This window comes from Xenopus laevis, chromosome 2L (assembly GCF_017654675.1).
Source record: "Xenopus laevis strain J_2021 chromosome 2L, Xenopus_laevis_v10.1, whole genome shotgun sequence".
Taxonomy (NCBI): Eukaryota; Metazoa; Chordata; class Amphibia; order Anura; family Pipidae; genus Xenopus; species Xenopus laevis.
This window is the reverse complement of record NC_054373.1, coordinates 86,458,529-86,474,343: the sequence shown is the minus strand read 5'-3', so window position 1 is coordinate 86,474,343 and position 15,815 is coordinate 86,458,529. Positions and strand designations below refer to the sequence as shown.

Sequence of the window (15,815 nt, the reverse complement as noted above, 5' to 3'; positions counted from 1 at the left end):
GTAACGTGACAGGAGGGGGGAGATATGCTGCCAGTAGGAGGAGTAAGTAGAGCCTTATAGGATGGGTGAGGAATATACCAGGCACAGCGAGGAGGGAGGACCGAGAAATGAGACACGAGGAGGGAGATTGGAACATATGTTGCCAGGACAGAGTTGTGACTGCAGCCTCTTTGGATGTGTGGGTGAAACAACAGGTGGGTCCTCATTCTGCTTCCTTAGGAGAGTGCATACAGGACATTGATTTCTCCAGAGGATGTCCTAAAATGGTTTCCATACTGTCCAGCCTTCTGCGCCTACTACACATCTCATTCCTGGCACATACTGCTCTCACTATGACTGGGTACTGTGCTACCCACCGGCAGGATCTAACATCCATTTAACTGCTTTGCTGTACTGCTGCTAAGAGCACTCCTCATTCCCACCCTGCCAGATAGTAAGTTGATTTTTTTTGCATCTAGGTCCACATTGGTATTGAGGTCAGGCCCGGACTGGCAATCTGTGGGTTCTGGCAAATGCAAGAGGGGCTGCTATAAGGTGCCATAAAAAGTCACTATTTAGTGGGCTGTTTGGGCCTCTATGGGGGCTGTTTGGGCCTCTGTGTACCTGAAATGCCAGGGCCTATTTTAATTCTCAGTCCGGACCTGATTGAGGTCCTTGATGTCACTATATGAAGCTTCAGCTTTCTTCTCACTGGAGAAATCTCTAATCAAAATGTCAAAAGCCAATAGAATAATTGCATTTAAGGGCAAAAATAACGAACCAAGTTTGCAATAAAATGGAAATTTGTTCAGAACTGGAACTTGAATGGATCATGAAAAGAGGTATCAGATGTTAGGTAAAATAAACCTTTTCATTTAGACAAGTGATCCCCAACCAGTGGCTCGTGCACAACATGTTGCTCACCAACCCCTTTGATGTTGCTCCCAGTGGCCTCAAAGCAGGTTCTTATTTTTGAATTTGTGACTTGAAGCAAAGTTTTGGTTGCATAAAAACCAGGTGTACTCCTGTAGGCTGCCAGTCCACATAGGGGCTACCAAATGGTCAATCACATCCCTTAATTTGCACCACCAAGGAACATTTTTCATGCTTGTGTTGCTCCCCAACTCATTTCAGATTTGAATGTGGCACATTGGTTAAAACAATAGGCAATGCAAAAATAAGTCACTCCAAGCTCACTACCTGTGTTTTGAGAGGCTACACGGACCCAAGGCATTCCTGAAACCTCAAATATACCCCTCAAAATTTGGACGGCAGCACATATTCTGATTAAAGTAAAACAGTCAAATGGAGTCATTATTGGCTCCATTTAAAAACAGGCAAAAAGATCAAGGCCTCACACTTTACAGGGCTTTTTAGCCTCTTAATTACAGGCACTCACTCACGTCTGGCAATGTGACTCATTTACTAAAAAATATGTTAAATTGAATAGTAACCAACCAGGAATTATATTTGGTTGATCTGGTGCAAACTAGAAATCAGCAAAGGTGGTTCTTCACAATTGAGGGCAGTGAGTTTGTGGAATGCCTTGCCAGGTGATACAATGGCACATTCTATTAATGACTTAATGAGTGGCTTGAATTAATTTTGTGTCATATCAAAGCTATGTAAATGGCTTCACTTGTGTGGGTGCACCTGATCACAGCAGTGGTATTAAAAAAGGTGAGTAAGTACTGGTTTCCTCAGCAGTTGGGTTAAGCTACATGCAGAGACGAGTGATTCCATTTGTACAACTCTTAAGTATAAATTATTAATTGTGGCATGAATATGATTGCAGTTGATTTGAGAAAATCAATCAACATCCCACATGTAAAAGATATTCAGTGTGGGAGTGGAATGCCAAGGGCCCAGCTGAGAAATTGATATAAAGGGTCGACCAATCTAAAGGAAGCCCTCGCACATTTCCTTCCTGCTGAGGAATACACTAGTATCCCCATGTTTGAGAGATTCATTGCTCAAATGTAACTACTTAATATAGTGAATCTGAGATATAGGCATCTAGTGCTGCATTCCATTTACTGCAAGCAGCCTAGTGGCTTCTAAATAAAACACATTTTTGTATAACTAATAAGTACTAATAAACCACTGCCATTGCTTTGTAACATGTTGTTACATGTGTCAGGTATATGTAGGGCTGCCATCAGAAGTCACAGGGCCCCGTACAACAAAATGATCAGCCCTACCCCCAAGAGCCTAGTGGTTAAAAAACAAAAAACACATTGGTGGTCAGGGCTTCGAATGGTCCCAAGTTCCTGATTGAAAAAAGAAATGGTATTCTAATATACATTTATTTAAAAATCTGTGACACTTTTATAAAAACCATAATCCCTTGCCTGCATTTCATGGCAGACTCAGTGTGGCACAAGCATTAGTGAAAAAGCTCAGTCCCACAAACTTCTGGAAAGAAAATACAGAGGGTGTACTGAAATTCAAATTAGATTAAAAAAAAAAAGATAACCCTCTTGTATTCTCTATACAGTGGTTTAGAGAGCTAGTGCAAGAACACTTAACTATTAAATTTGAATTCACAATTTGTATCATCGAATTTTATAGTGCAATAGTTTCTTTAGTTAATAAATTAAGAAGTCTAGTTAATCGGTTGGATGAAAGCACCTGTACTTTATAATCCAGGCAAGAGCAAACTTGATGAAATAATTTTTTATAATAGACACTACAGGATGGAATTTATTTAAAATAAATTTATGCCAATTGTACTTGTCACTTTAATTGTAAACTCATTTGGTACAGATTATTAATAAAATGTTTCCTTTTGCTACTCAAACACGACTACTTCCCTTGTTTTTGTTTTACTTATTATGTATGTAGTTCCAATTTATTTCAGCCAACAGATTTTCAAGAATAAGTTTTTCAACCAATCAAGTTTAAGTAGTGTCTTCATTTATTTTAAAGCACTCTATAATGTGATGAAGCTGCTTCTTCCCATAAGGCGTCTAGTGATTGCCTAGCAGGCAATAAAATCATGCACTCAAAAATAAATAGGACACAATCAGACTGTTGCATATATAGGTAAATAGACAAAATAAAAATATAGAACAATTACAAGTACCATACTTAATATGCAACTGATGCACCGTGAAAGACCAGTATATTACAGATTATTATTAGAGATTATTTTCAAATATATGAATACACTAAAGAAATGTAATTGATTGAAAAAAAACCCCCTAAAAATCCTATTGGCTATCAAGCTTGTCATGAAGTTAAAAAAAAAGAGGTAAATAGATTGAGGGCTGTGAACAAGTGTTTACTATGATGTAAAGTAATATGAATTATGTGAGTTTTTTTTTTTTAAAAAAAAAAAGACAAATTGCCTGGCTGATCCGAATCCAAAAAATCACAGGACTTTTTATTACACAAAGAAGGAAGTCAAAAATGTTCAAACCGTGCAATATACATGCAGGTAGGTCTTTCCCCCTTGTTTCCCTAATTTCCATATGTAAATTAGAGTTCGGATTCAGTTCGGTATTCGGTCGAATCATTCACAAAGTATTCAGGATTCAGCCCTAAAATAGTGGAGCAGGAGCATCCATACTGTGTACTGAGTTTTGTTTAATCAGCCTTTGACAAAATGCATTAGGCTATTATGTGGACCTGTCATCCATACACAAAAAGCTGTATAATAAAAGTCCTTTTCAAATTAAACATGAAATCCAATTTCTATTTTTTATTAAAGCGTTCAAAGCTGTTATAAGCTAATTTTAACATCTCAGCTGTCAATCAAATATTGTCTGCCCCTCCTCTATGCCCTGGGCATAGAGGCGGGGCAGACAATTACTTTCACTTTCCATTCAGCACTTCCTAGAAATCGCTGCTCTCCCCACATTCCCCCGCTCTCTTTCCCATTTAATTGTGTAGTCAGGGCATGGGGATGGACAACAGGTCCCTCATTCCGGAGCACAAACAAGATTCTGAGATGATGCAAGGCTTGTCTTAATAACAGTGTCCACAAAATGGCTCCTGCCTGCAAGCTGTAATTATGAATTCCCAGACTGAAGGAAACAAGATTCAAATAATTTATATAGTGTAATTAAAGTTAATTTTGCTTGACTGATGTGATAAAATAGGATTATGAATAATTTTTTTGGGTGACGGGTCCCCTTTAAAATAAAGTTTATATGCCTGTTCATCGGATCTGTGAGTGCCTGCGGAAATCTTTGTTGGCTTCAGTGGTTACCTGTAGCTGTCCAGTTTTGTAAAGGCTGGCAACCTCAGTAAATGCTTTTACACACAGGTGTTTTTAATGTGTTTAGAAACGCATGCTGAGTGCATAAAATATGTCTATTGTCCATTGTATGCACACCAAGAAAATGCAGCATGTGGCACTGAAGCCTCAAAGTGCAAATTCAATACAATGCATCTCTAAACGTTCAAACCAGGCAGACTATCATGGATCAATAAGCTGATGTACAGGCCTGGACTGGGATTCAAAATAGGCCTTGGCATTTCCAGTACACATAGGCCCAAACAGCCCCCACCAGGCCAATAAATAGTAACTTTCTGTGGCATCTTACAGAAGCCCATCTGGCATTTGCCATAATCCACAGATTGCCAGTCTGTTGTACTTGGGTGTGCTCAAACCTGCCTCTCAAATGTGTTAAGTGCATCAGAATTGCCCATGTGTAAGAGCCTTAATTCAATTTTGCAGATGACTAAAAGGTTTTGACCATGCCCCCAGAGAACCCAGAGAATCCTTGTTACCTCACAGCCAATGTTGCTTCTTTTTGGCAGTCTCTGGAAAAATGATCTTGCAAGCAGTTTTTAAAACTGTGTGCAAATTGTAAACCGCAATTTGCGTGTACATGCATAAGAAGGAACATTGCCCACGGTAATACCTCACTTATGCCCAAGTCTCACAGCAGCTATGCCCCAGACCAGAATATAAATGCAAGGGACTATTTTGCATAGATAATGGGAGCCTGCAAAGTCCATTGCTAAACACAGGTCTGATCACTACTGGTCTGAGTGAAACAGAAGAGACACATTGTTATGTTTAGTGCTGTGTTGCTGTGTGATTTGGTCAGGGCAGCCATCAGGGGGGGACAGGGTGGAGAGTTGTAGGGGGCCCCGAGGGTAAGGGGGGCTGGCCACGCCACACTTACTTGATTAGCTGGGCCCCCCCCATCTTTGTGAAAGCTGCTGACTTCGGGAAGGCATGGACGTTATAAGTTTTCTTATAATGTGTGTGGGTGTGGGGGGGGCTGGCCACCAATTTTGGCCACCAATTTTTTTTTCTCATGTGGGGTCCTAGCCCCCCAAATTTTTAAATGGGGGGCCCTGGCAACAATTTTTTTTTTATGGGGGGCACTGACCACCAATATCTTTTTATTAACATGTGGGAACCCTAGCCACCAACCTGTGGGTTGGGGAGGGCAGACCTGTAGGTGGGGCTTGCGGTGGGCGCAGCTCAGGGGGCCCAGGAAATTTTGTCGTATGGGGCCCTGCGATTTCTGATGGCGGTCCTGGATTTGGTTGTAGCAAGCAATGCCAGTGTGTTAAAACCATGGTCAGAAAGATATTGTCCTTAATTTAAAAGGGTACTGACCAATAGGAGAAGTTTGCTATAAGTATTGGTTGGACTCCATCTATATTATGAAGTCTCCAGTCATAATGCAAACGATACTGCAATAGAGGCAATGCATACATAGCACGATGGAAGGGGTTCAAATTAAACCCTGCTACTTTAAACATAGAGTACTGCTACATGCAACTCTCTATTGTAGAACAAAACAAAAGAAATAAGGTACAGGTATAGGATCCCTTATCCGGAAACCCGATATCCAGAAAGCACCGAATTACGAAATGACTCCATTTTATCCAAATAAGCCAAATTTTTAAAAATGATTTCCTTTTTCTCTGTAATAATAAAACAGTACCTTGTACTTGATCCCAACTAAAATATAATTAATCCTTATTGGAAGCAAAACCAGCCTATTGGGTTTATTTAATGTTTAAATGAATCCCTAGTAATCTCAAGGCATGAAGACCCAAATTACGAAAGATCCGTTATCCGGAAAACCCCGAGCATTCTGGATAACAGGTCCCATACCTGTACTTCACTTAGTACAATTGCCATAGCTTTTGTATACATCGTAAGCTTGTTACCTTTCATCAATGCACAATGAAATTATGTAACCGTTTATTCAGATGAATCTCACCATAGTTGTCAGCCCCAGTGTCAGATATCCAATAGTGTCTTAAAGGAATAGTTCAGTGTGAAACTAAAAACTGGGTAAATAGATAGGCTGTGCAAAATAAAAAATGTTTCTAATATATATATTAGTTAGCCAATGTAATACAGTGGTGTGAAAAACTATTTGCCCCCTTCTTGATTTCTTATTCTTTTGCATGTTTGTCACACTTAAATTTTTCTGCTCATCAAAAACCGTTAACTATTAGTCAAAGATAACATAATTGAACACAAAATGCAGTTTTTAAATGAAGGTTTACGTTATTAAGGGAGAAAAAAACTCCAAATCTACATGGGCCTGTGTGAAAAAGTGATTGCCCCCTTGTTAAAAAATAACTTAACTGTGGTTTATCACACCTGAGTTCAATTTCAAAGGTTATAAAGCCATTTCTAAAGCTTTGGGACTCCAGCGAACCACAGTGAGAGCCATTATCCACAAATGGCAAAAACATGGAACAGTGGTGAACCTTCCCAGGAGTGGCCGGCCGACCAAAATTACCCCAAGAGCGCAGAGACAACTCATCCGAGAGGCCACAAAAGACCCCAGGACAACATCTAAAGAACTGCAGGCCTCACTTGCCTCAATTAAGGTCAGTGTTCACGACTCCACCATAAGAAAGAGACTGGGCAAAAACGGCCTGCATGGCAAATTTCCAAGGCGCAAACCACTTTTAAGCAAAAAGAACATTAAGGCTCGTCTCAATTTTGCTAAAAATCATCTCAATGATTGCCAAGACTTTTGGGAAAATACCTTGTGGACCGACGAGACAAAAGTTGAACTTTTTGGAAGGTGCGCGTCCCGTTACATCTGGCGTAAAAGTAACACAGCATTTCAGAAAAAGAACATCATACCAACAGTAAAATATGGTGGTGGTAGTGTGATGGTCTGGGGTTGTTTTGCTGCTTCAGGACCTGGAAGACTTGCTGTGATAGATGGAACCATGAATTCTACTGTCTACCAAAAAATCCTGAAGGAGAATGTCCGGCCATCTGTTCGTCAACTCAAGCTGAAGCGATCTTGGGTGCTGCAGCAGGACAATGATCCAAAACACACCAGCAAATCCACCTCTGAATGGCTGAAGAAAAACAAAATGAAGACTTTGGAGTGGCCTAGTCAAAGTCCTGACCTGAATCCTATTGAGATGTTGTGGCATGACCTTAAAAAAGCGGTTCATGCTAGAAAACCCTCAAATAAAGCTGAATTACTAGGGTCCAAATTACCCTAGCAACCATGCATTGATTTGAATAAGAGACTGGAATATGAATAGGAGAGGCCGGAACAAAAAGATGAGTAAGAAAAAGTAGCAATAACAATACATTGTAGGCTTACAGAGCATTTATTTTTTTGACGGGGTCAGTGACCCCCATTTGAAAGCTGGAAAGAGTCAGAAGAAGGATTCAATATTCTATAACATACTAAAAGTTACCTCAAAGATGAACCACCCCTTTAAAAGGAATACACACCTCCTTGAGCCCATACAAACTGAAGTCATTTGCAGGGCCGGAACAAGGGGCAGGCAGAAGAGGCATATACCTAGGGGTATGGAAGCGCTAAGCACATACATCTTCTCTTGGCCTACAACAACTAGTCCAGGCCCTTAGGCCCCCACTCGTCATTACCTCATCACTACATGCAAACAGGAGAGTGTGGTGAGGGGGCCAGCTGGGTTGCCTAAAGCACCTGGTTGGCCCGGCTCTAGACACTTCCCTGGAGGGTGTCCCATGGGGAACTAAAGTCACACTGTCCTCAGGGGATCATAGACTCATATTAGCTGACCATGGCATCTTACAGCAGCCCCTCTGGTATTTGCCAGAATCCACAGTTGCCAGTCCGGGCCTTCCAAATACAACGGGCTACCCTATCAGAGGTCAAGCAATATTTCCAGGCTTTGTTAAAGCAGACCTGTCACCCAGACAAAAATCTGTGTAATAAAAGTTATTTTCAAATTAAACATGAAATCCAATTTCTATTTTTTATTAAAGCATTCACAGCTGTTGTAAGCTCACTTAAAAATCTCAGCTGTCAATCAAATATTGTCTGCCCCTCCTCTATGCCTTAGGCATAGAGGCAGGGCAAACAATTACTTTCACTTTCCATTCAGCACTTCCTAGATACCACTGCTCTCCACACATTCCCCCGTTCTCTTCCCCATTTAATTGTGTAGCCAGTGCATGGGGATGGACATCAGGTCCCCCATTCTGGTGCACAAACAAGATTCTGAGATGATGCAAGACTTGCCTTAATAACAGTGTCCACAAAATGGCTCCTGCCTGCTTGCTGTAATTATGAATTCCCAGACTGAAGGAAACAAGATTGAAATAATTTATATTGTGAAGTTCATTTTACCTGACTAATGTGATAAAATAAGATTTTGAATTTTTTTTGGGGTGACAGGTCATTTTTAAGACCATTGGGTAGATTTATCAAAGAGTGAAGTTTGAGATCTCCACAGTCCGCAGAGTGAAATACCGCCTCTCTACATTCATTTCTATGGGATTTTTAAAAGCGTATTTATCAAAGGGTGATACTGTAAATTCACCATTTGATAAATATGCCTTTAAAAGCCCAATAGAAATAAATGGAGATAGGCGGTATTTCACTCTGCAAACTGTGGAGATCTCTAACTTCACTCTTTGATAAATCCACCCTTGATCTTTGGGATATTAATGTTGTATTAAAGGCTTTTGGAACAGCACACTGATTCAGTTGGTCGACATAAATTCAAGGCTCAGAAAGTAATTTACTTATTTGTAGTGAGCTCAGCCAAGAGGGCATCAGATATGGTTGCTCTTACTTTCTAGGAATCTTGGCTTATGAAGGCACTCCATGGAACAGATCTATCTCATCTACGTAGCCTCAGTTTTGCACATCAAGCAAGATATAATGATTCCACTTCTGTTTCTGAAACCATCTATTTTTAAGGAGACGGAGCTCCAAAAATTGGAATATCTCATAATTCATCTAAATAGGGTAGGCAGAAGAGGCACCTGTCTAGGGCACAACAATAAGGGGGGCTTGGCAGGTACTTATTAAACGCCTTCTGCCTACCCTTAATCCATGTTCACTGCCCTCCCTACCTTCCTCTCCCTTCTCCCCCTCCTTCCCATCTCTCCTCCCCCTCCTTGCCCTCCCTCACTGCCGCTTTGTTACTGTGCATGACCGCAGTCTTGGTTGAGTGCACACATGTTCGGGCACATGTACAGTGGGTAGCGGGCTTGTTGGCCCGGTCTGCTTGGCCAGGCCCTGGTTAGCAGTTAGTAGGATAACTAACTGCTTGTCCAATAGGACAAGCCTGGATGTTTTTAAACACACAGATTTCACCCGTAGCATTGTGTTACCTTAAGTTGTTAGTGCTGTCTCAAGACTGTAAGTTTATGGGAGCAGTTTCTTACAAGCTTGTATTTGTGTGCTGTGTCTATAAACACCCTTTGTTTTAATATTCTGACTCTTGGTGAGTTTGAAATCCATGCAGCTTGTGTCAAATAAGCTTTAACTCAAGTAGTCTCTGGTAACCGAATCTGCATGACAACACCATAGAGAAACTGATTGATTGCACAGAGATGTACAAGAGACCCAGGAAGGAAGTTCTATTTTACAAAGAAAGTAAGTACTTATTAGGCATGTTTTTGCCATGGAAGGTATATTTGTTAAGGAAGGTATATGATCTCTTATCCAGAAACCCGATATCCAGAAAGATTTGAATAATGGGAAGGTCATCTACCATAGAGTCCATTTTAAGCAATTTCCTTTTTCTGGAATAACATATCAGTACCTTGTATTTGATGGTGACTAAGCTGCATAAAGCCAGGCCAATGTAATGTTACATTTTTTTTTAGCAGATTCAAGGTATGGTGATCCAAATTAGTGAAAAATCCTCGGGTCCCAGTCATTCCAGATAATAGCTGCCATACCTGTAACTGAAATTAGAAACACAAGTTTTACAAACTAGATGTTTAAGCTTCTTCAGTTTTGCAGGAAGCCTGTTCTACTATTCAAGCTATCTAGATTCCCTGCCACTACTGTAGTACTGGTATATCCCCAGTTGTCCTGCACTGACAGTTTTGGCCATATGAAAAATGTTTATATTTTTACTGATCATTTATACCATGTTGGTTTTGCTGCAGTAATTTATGCCGTGGTCATCTACAATCCTAACAAGGCTGCAATGGCTTGTTCATTTAGTAATTGGTTCCCAATGCAACCAATATTCAAATTAGCTTTTAAAAATCTACTGCACATAGAATAATGAAAGCAAATCTCTGAATGGTTTAAAAAATAAAGGCTATAGCAATTGGTTTTTCCACAAGATCTTCCACACAACTTTAACTGCAGTAATAAAGAAAGAGCTCTAGATGTCACCCTTCATCAACGTAATACCAAATCAAAACAAAACTAATATAGCCAAAAGAGCAAAAAAATAATATATTATGAAGTGTAAAAACAAAATTACAAGTATTTTGAACTGTAACATTACCTAATACCACCCAAACAGAATTAAGTTTTGATTTGTTTACTACAAGTTAGAAATAAAACAAATACAGTGAAATCCCCTGATTTTGATAAAGTTTTTCCTCCTTTTACATTGTTATTTTCTGGTCCCATCTATATATTATGCATAAAACTTTTTCCTGGATTTTACACCATTTTTTCCTGGTTCCTGAAAAACATAAAATGGAGCTTCCACTGTATTGGTTATGTGTTGCTGCACTGGTGCGGTTTAGTTCTTCATGTAAATTAGCTGCATCTCTTTCATGTAGATGGGAAGTGATTTGAAGGAAACAAATAATATATTTTAAAATTACCGTCATCGTGTATACAGTGTGGACTAATAAATGACTCCTTATTTTAATCTGGACTAAAATGGACTTTTAACTTTAAAAAAAGGTTTACATTTTGCCTAATAGCAGGAGAGGCCCCGGTTCTTGCCCAGTAGCTAGGGTTGCCATCTTTTCATCAGATGATGTTCAGGCAGGGCCGGCAGTGATGTCAAAGGGTGGGCAGGGATGTCATGGGCAGAATGGGTAATGTGGAGAGGAAGGCCATGCCATCAGGAATGGGGTTGTGACATGGCGATCGGCCAATCACTGAGAGAGAGTCCTATCTGGATTTCCTTATTTGGAAAGCTGGGCAAGAAGTTTTGACCCAAACAGCCCTTCCAAAAACCAGGCTGTCAGGTTCAAAACTGGACAGGTGTCAACCCTGCCAGTAGCACATTAGGAGGTAGGTAGCCAATCACAACTTTGTTAGGCTGAAGTTCTCTGTCTGGCCCTTTTATCTGCTGGCATCTTACACAAATTATTGAGAAACAATGGTTCTTCTCCTAAAACTGGGAAAATAGCGACGAGAAAGTAGAACAGATTGATGTGCTAATAGGGTTTTGGAGGAAACTTTCAGTAAATTGCATTCCTTCTGTTTTTAAAAGTGCAATGGCATATACTTGTTTTTGATATGATGTCACCATTAACTACCCTTCATTATTAACAATACTCCAAACTCTTTAGTAATAAGTCAAATCAACTGGATTTGCTGTATTTTTTTTTCTTCTTGAAGATCATTCGCTAGTCATCCGACTGGCTTTCTGGATTTTGATAAATCTGCCCCATTTCTTGTATCACTATACCAGGGCATGGTGGAAATGATAACCAATTGAAAACCATGTTTCAAAAAACATACTGCTGGCTAATATCATACTTGCTTTAGCCTAGCAGGAGGGCTCTATAAATAAATGGTACATTGGTCCCTTCGAAAGACTGCAAGTTTATTATCCTTTGAAATAATGCTCAAAGGAAATTGAAAAAGTTGATTGTTTAAGGGTAACCCTGTAACAATCCAGAAACAGAAATCAATATAACCTATTTTTCTCATAAACTAAAAAAGATATTATATGTTATGAGAGGATCAAATACTAATAAATAATAAAGTGATAACAGATAAGGCTTTTCTTTATCCACCAGTAAGGAGAAATGGTTTCTGAGGCACTGGATTATCTGATAGTCCTCGTGTTTCATATGAATCTGACCATCAATTTATGAAAGCCATATTGTGACCATGTTTTAAATTAAATTATGAATGCCATATTGTGACCATGTTTTAAGACAGGTCATAAATGATACATGTCTAAATGTATGTTATTCTCATGCTTCCTGATTGGTAGAAACATATGTAGCATTTATAAACCTGATAACAAGGATTCTAATTAAAGGGATGGTTCACATTTAAGTTAAATTTTAGGATGTTATAGAACTACCAGTTCTAAGCAACTTTTCAAGTCTTCATTATTTATTTTCTATAGTTTTTAAATAATTTCTGACACTTTCCAGCTTTTAAATGGGAGTCACTGGCCCCATCTAAAAACAAATGCTCTGTAAAGCTACTTATTTCAATACTTAAATTTCTATTCAGTCTCTTATTCAAATCAATGTATGGTTGCTAGGGGAATTTGGACCCCAGCAATCAGATTGCTGAAGTTACAATCTGGAGAACTACTGAATAAAATGCTAAATAACTAAAAAACACAAATAATACAATATGAAAACCAATTGCAAATTGTCTCAGAATATCACTCTCTACATCATAATAAAAGTTATTTTAAAGGTGAATAACCCCTTTAAGGACTCTTTGACTTTGGAGACCTGATGGCCTTCACTGAAATGGGATAAGCAACATGTAAATTACGTAAACGTTAAATAAACCCAATAGGCTAATTTTTGCTTCCAATAAGTATTAATTATATTTTAGTTTGGATCAAGTAAAATGTACTTTTTTTATTATTACAGAGAAAAAGGAAATCATTTTTAAAAATTTGGATTATTTTATTATAATGGAGTCTATGGGAGCCAGCCTTTCTGTAATTCGGAACTTTCTGGATAACGGGTATCCGGAATACGGATCCTAAACCTGTATCTCTACATTAAAGGGCCAGTAGGACCTTTGCTGTATCACCTCTCTTATAAATTCTAGCCCCCCTTTGTTTTTAAGAATAGTGTAGAGTTAATCTTGCTTAACATTGTGCTGGTCTTGCATGTACACTATAGCTGTACTTGCTGGAATTGTTATTGAGATAAACAACCCACAGAGATCTTGCTGTTATTGAGATAAACAACCTACACAGAAATGCATATCAGCGTTTACTTAATCCTCCAGCAATGAACCATATGTGAGTGTCAAGATTAACCTTGTAGCATAAGCAGATCCCACTTACTGCAGCTTGGGTGCCTAAATACCCCAGGCTTAGTTTGGAGAAATGCTTGATGTTCCAAAATCTACAATATTTTATAAAGCTTGATCTGATTATAAAGTAATATCCCATAGGAAGTGCTGTTCTTGCCTTCAAATCAATAGATCTTTGGAGCATTTTTCTTGTTAAGGCAACTTAATACTGAGAGAGGTTTGCCTGTTTTATCTTGATTTTTCTTCTCAAACATTATTTCCAATACATTATAAATGTGTTTTCCCGTTAAAACCTGTCTATTTGTAGCAGAAAATTATTTTAGCATGATTTGTCTCATCAGGGACACCTGGCATGTGTGATTTTGTTAAATTCACAAACCTGTTGTTTAACAACATTCCTTGAATGTTCATTTTGTAAAATAAATCCTATTTATTTTCTATGTAATATTGCTGAAATATTTTTGGTGGTGACTGCCACAGTCTCATTGTCTTGGTAACAGGTTTTGATATATTGTTGCCTAAAGACTGGAATGAAAATTCTTACCAGTTTCTGTTACCTTATCGTTATTTTTTATGTCATTCATCTGAAGTCTATTCAGCCTTTATTTCCTTTCATATTATTTTCTTGATATTTTGCCAGGACAATAGAGCATCATTAACAGGTGTGAAGACAGAGCTCATCACATTCCGCCAGAGGAAAATTCCACCACTCTTTATTCACTTGTATACAATTTTAGGGACATATTTAGTGAAGCGTGAAAGTGAATGTATTGGCTATATGATGATATATTTTTCAAAACTAATCAAACATAAAAATCCCAGTTTGTGTCCTGTTAGACTGAGGTCACCTGTAACTTGTGAAACTTCCCTATTGTTTTTTTTCTGTCTGTATCCTAATTTTTTAATTTTTAATTATCCATTGGTGACTTGTGTGAACAGAATATTGGCACCTCAGTCTTGGGCAGTCTCTGGTACCAACCCCAAATTATGCTTCAGAATCACCAAATAAGTTACTGTAGGGACCCATAGGATTCATGCTCCCCTATGGCTTTAAATCCCTACACTTCTTTATCCCCTAGTTGCTGGGCAGAAGGGAATGTATCCAGTTTGGGTTTTTATCATTAGCTTAGAGGCTGATGACCCTTCGTGCCATACTTAGTATAATGTTGGCCAGAGGGTGGATCTTCCTCTTTTGCCTTCCACTTCAGGAGGGAATGGATGTTGCTGGGAGTATGGTACTTAGGCTCCAGTAAAGGAAAGGCCACAGTTAAGGAAAAGCCCCAAGGGTGGTGAAGCCCTTGGTGAGGTCAGGAATAAAGGGACCCACTGAATGAGGAAGTGTAGTCAGGATAGGGTAGATTCTGTAAGAGCACTTACGAGGAAAGTGAGACAGATATAATTATATAGCAAGAGTAGCCTCTACTCCAACTAGGAGGGAGAGCATGAGGGTAGCTTTCCCCTCAGGCAAGACTGATCTATAGTGTAGGGATCACTGACTAATAGGGATTTAGGTTATGTGATTTCCTTGATCCAATGTGTGGGGATCCAGGTACAGAGATCCTGAGGGTGCATCTAGCTATCGCCACAGGAATGTCACAGAGGACTCTTGTATTTGTCTATATGTATTTTGTGGTCACAGCCTCATTGCAACCCTGCCTAATGGTTTTAAAAATTAGTGGTGAGCACAACTTTCCCTTATTTTGGAACAAAGTGCTTTGGAATGATGAGACAAAAAATGTGTTATTTGGTCATAACAAGAAGTACTTTGCATGGCGGAAGAACACCTGCTACCTACTGTCAAATTTGGTGGAAGTTCCATCATGCTGTGGGGCTGTGTGGTAGTTCAGGGACTGGGGCCCTTGTTAAAATCAAGGGTCGGATGAATTCAACCCAATATGAAAAAATTCTTCAGGACAATTTTCAAGCATCAGTCACAAAGTTGAAGTTACGCAGGGGTTGGATATTTCAACAAGACAATGACCCTAAACACTTCAATATCTACAAAGGCATTTATGCAGAAGTAAAATATTCTGTAATGGCCGTCACATTCCCCCGACTTGAATATCATCGCAAATCTATGGGATGATTTGAAGAAGGCTGTCCATGTCCAAACATAACTCCAAAGAATTAAGAGGGGTTCCCAAACTTTTCCATATATCTATAAATGCAGCCAAACATACTGTTTTAGCCAGGGCACATTTTGTTCCATACTGTTGTCTGGTCAGTAGATAGTCCTGCAGGGACTATTCAGGTTTATTCAGTAGTTTTTAGTGCTACTGTTTTATTTCTGCACAGGAAACAGTAAGGGGTTTAATTATCATGCTGTGTAAAACACTTGAGAAAAACATCACCGTTGATGTTGCCAATAGCATCTAATCAGCAATTAGACATCAACAGTCATCTACACATTACAAAACAAAAGCAAAGATCTGATTGGTT

At 39.1% G+C, this 15,815-nt stretch overlaps 1 protein-coding gene across 1 annotated transcript in view; it reads left to right on the top strand.

Annotated features, from left to right (window-relative positions):
- XB5892359.L (provisional ortholog of acrosin L homeolog) overlaps window positions 1–15,815 on the top strand; it is a 30,332-nt gene continuing 14,517 nt past the window's right edge. The window contains exon 1 of the mRNA NM_001096086.1: window positions 1–194. Within this exon, the coding sequence (NP_001089555.1) occupies window positions 62–194 (133 nt within the window). The 5' untranslated portion in view covers window positions 1–61. The remainder of the gene's footprint in view (window positions 195–15,815) is intronic.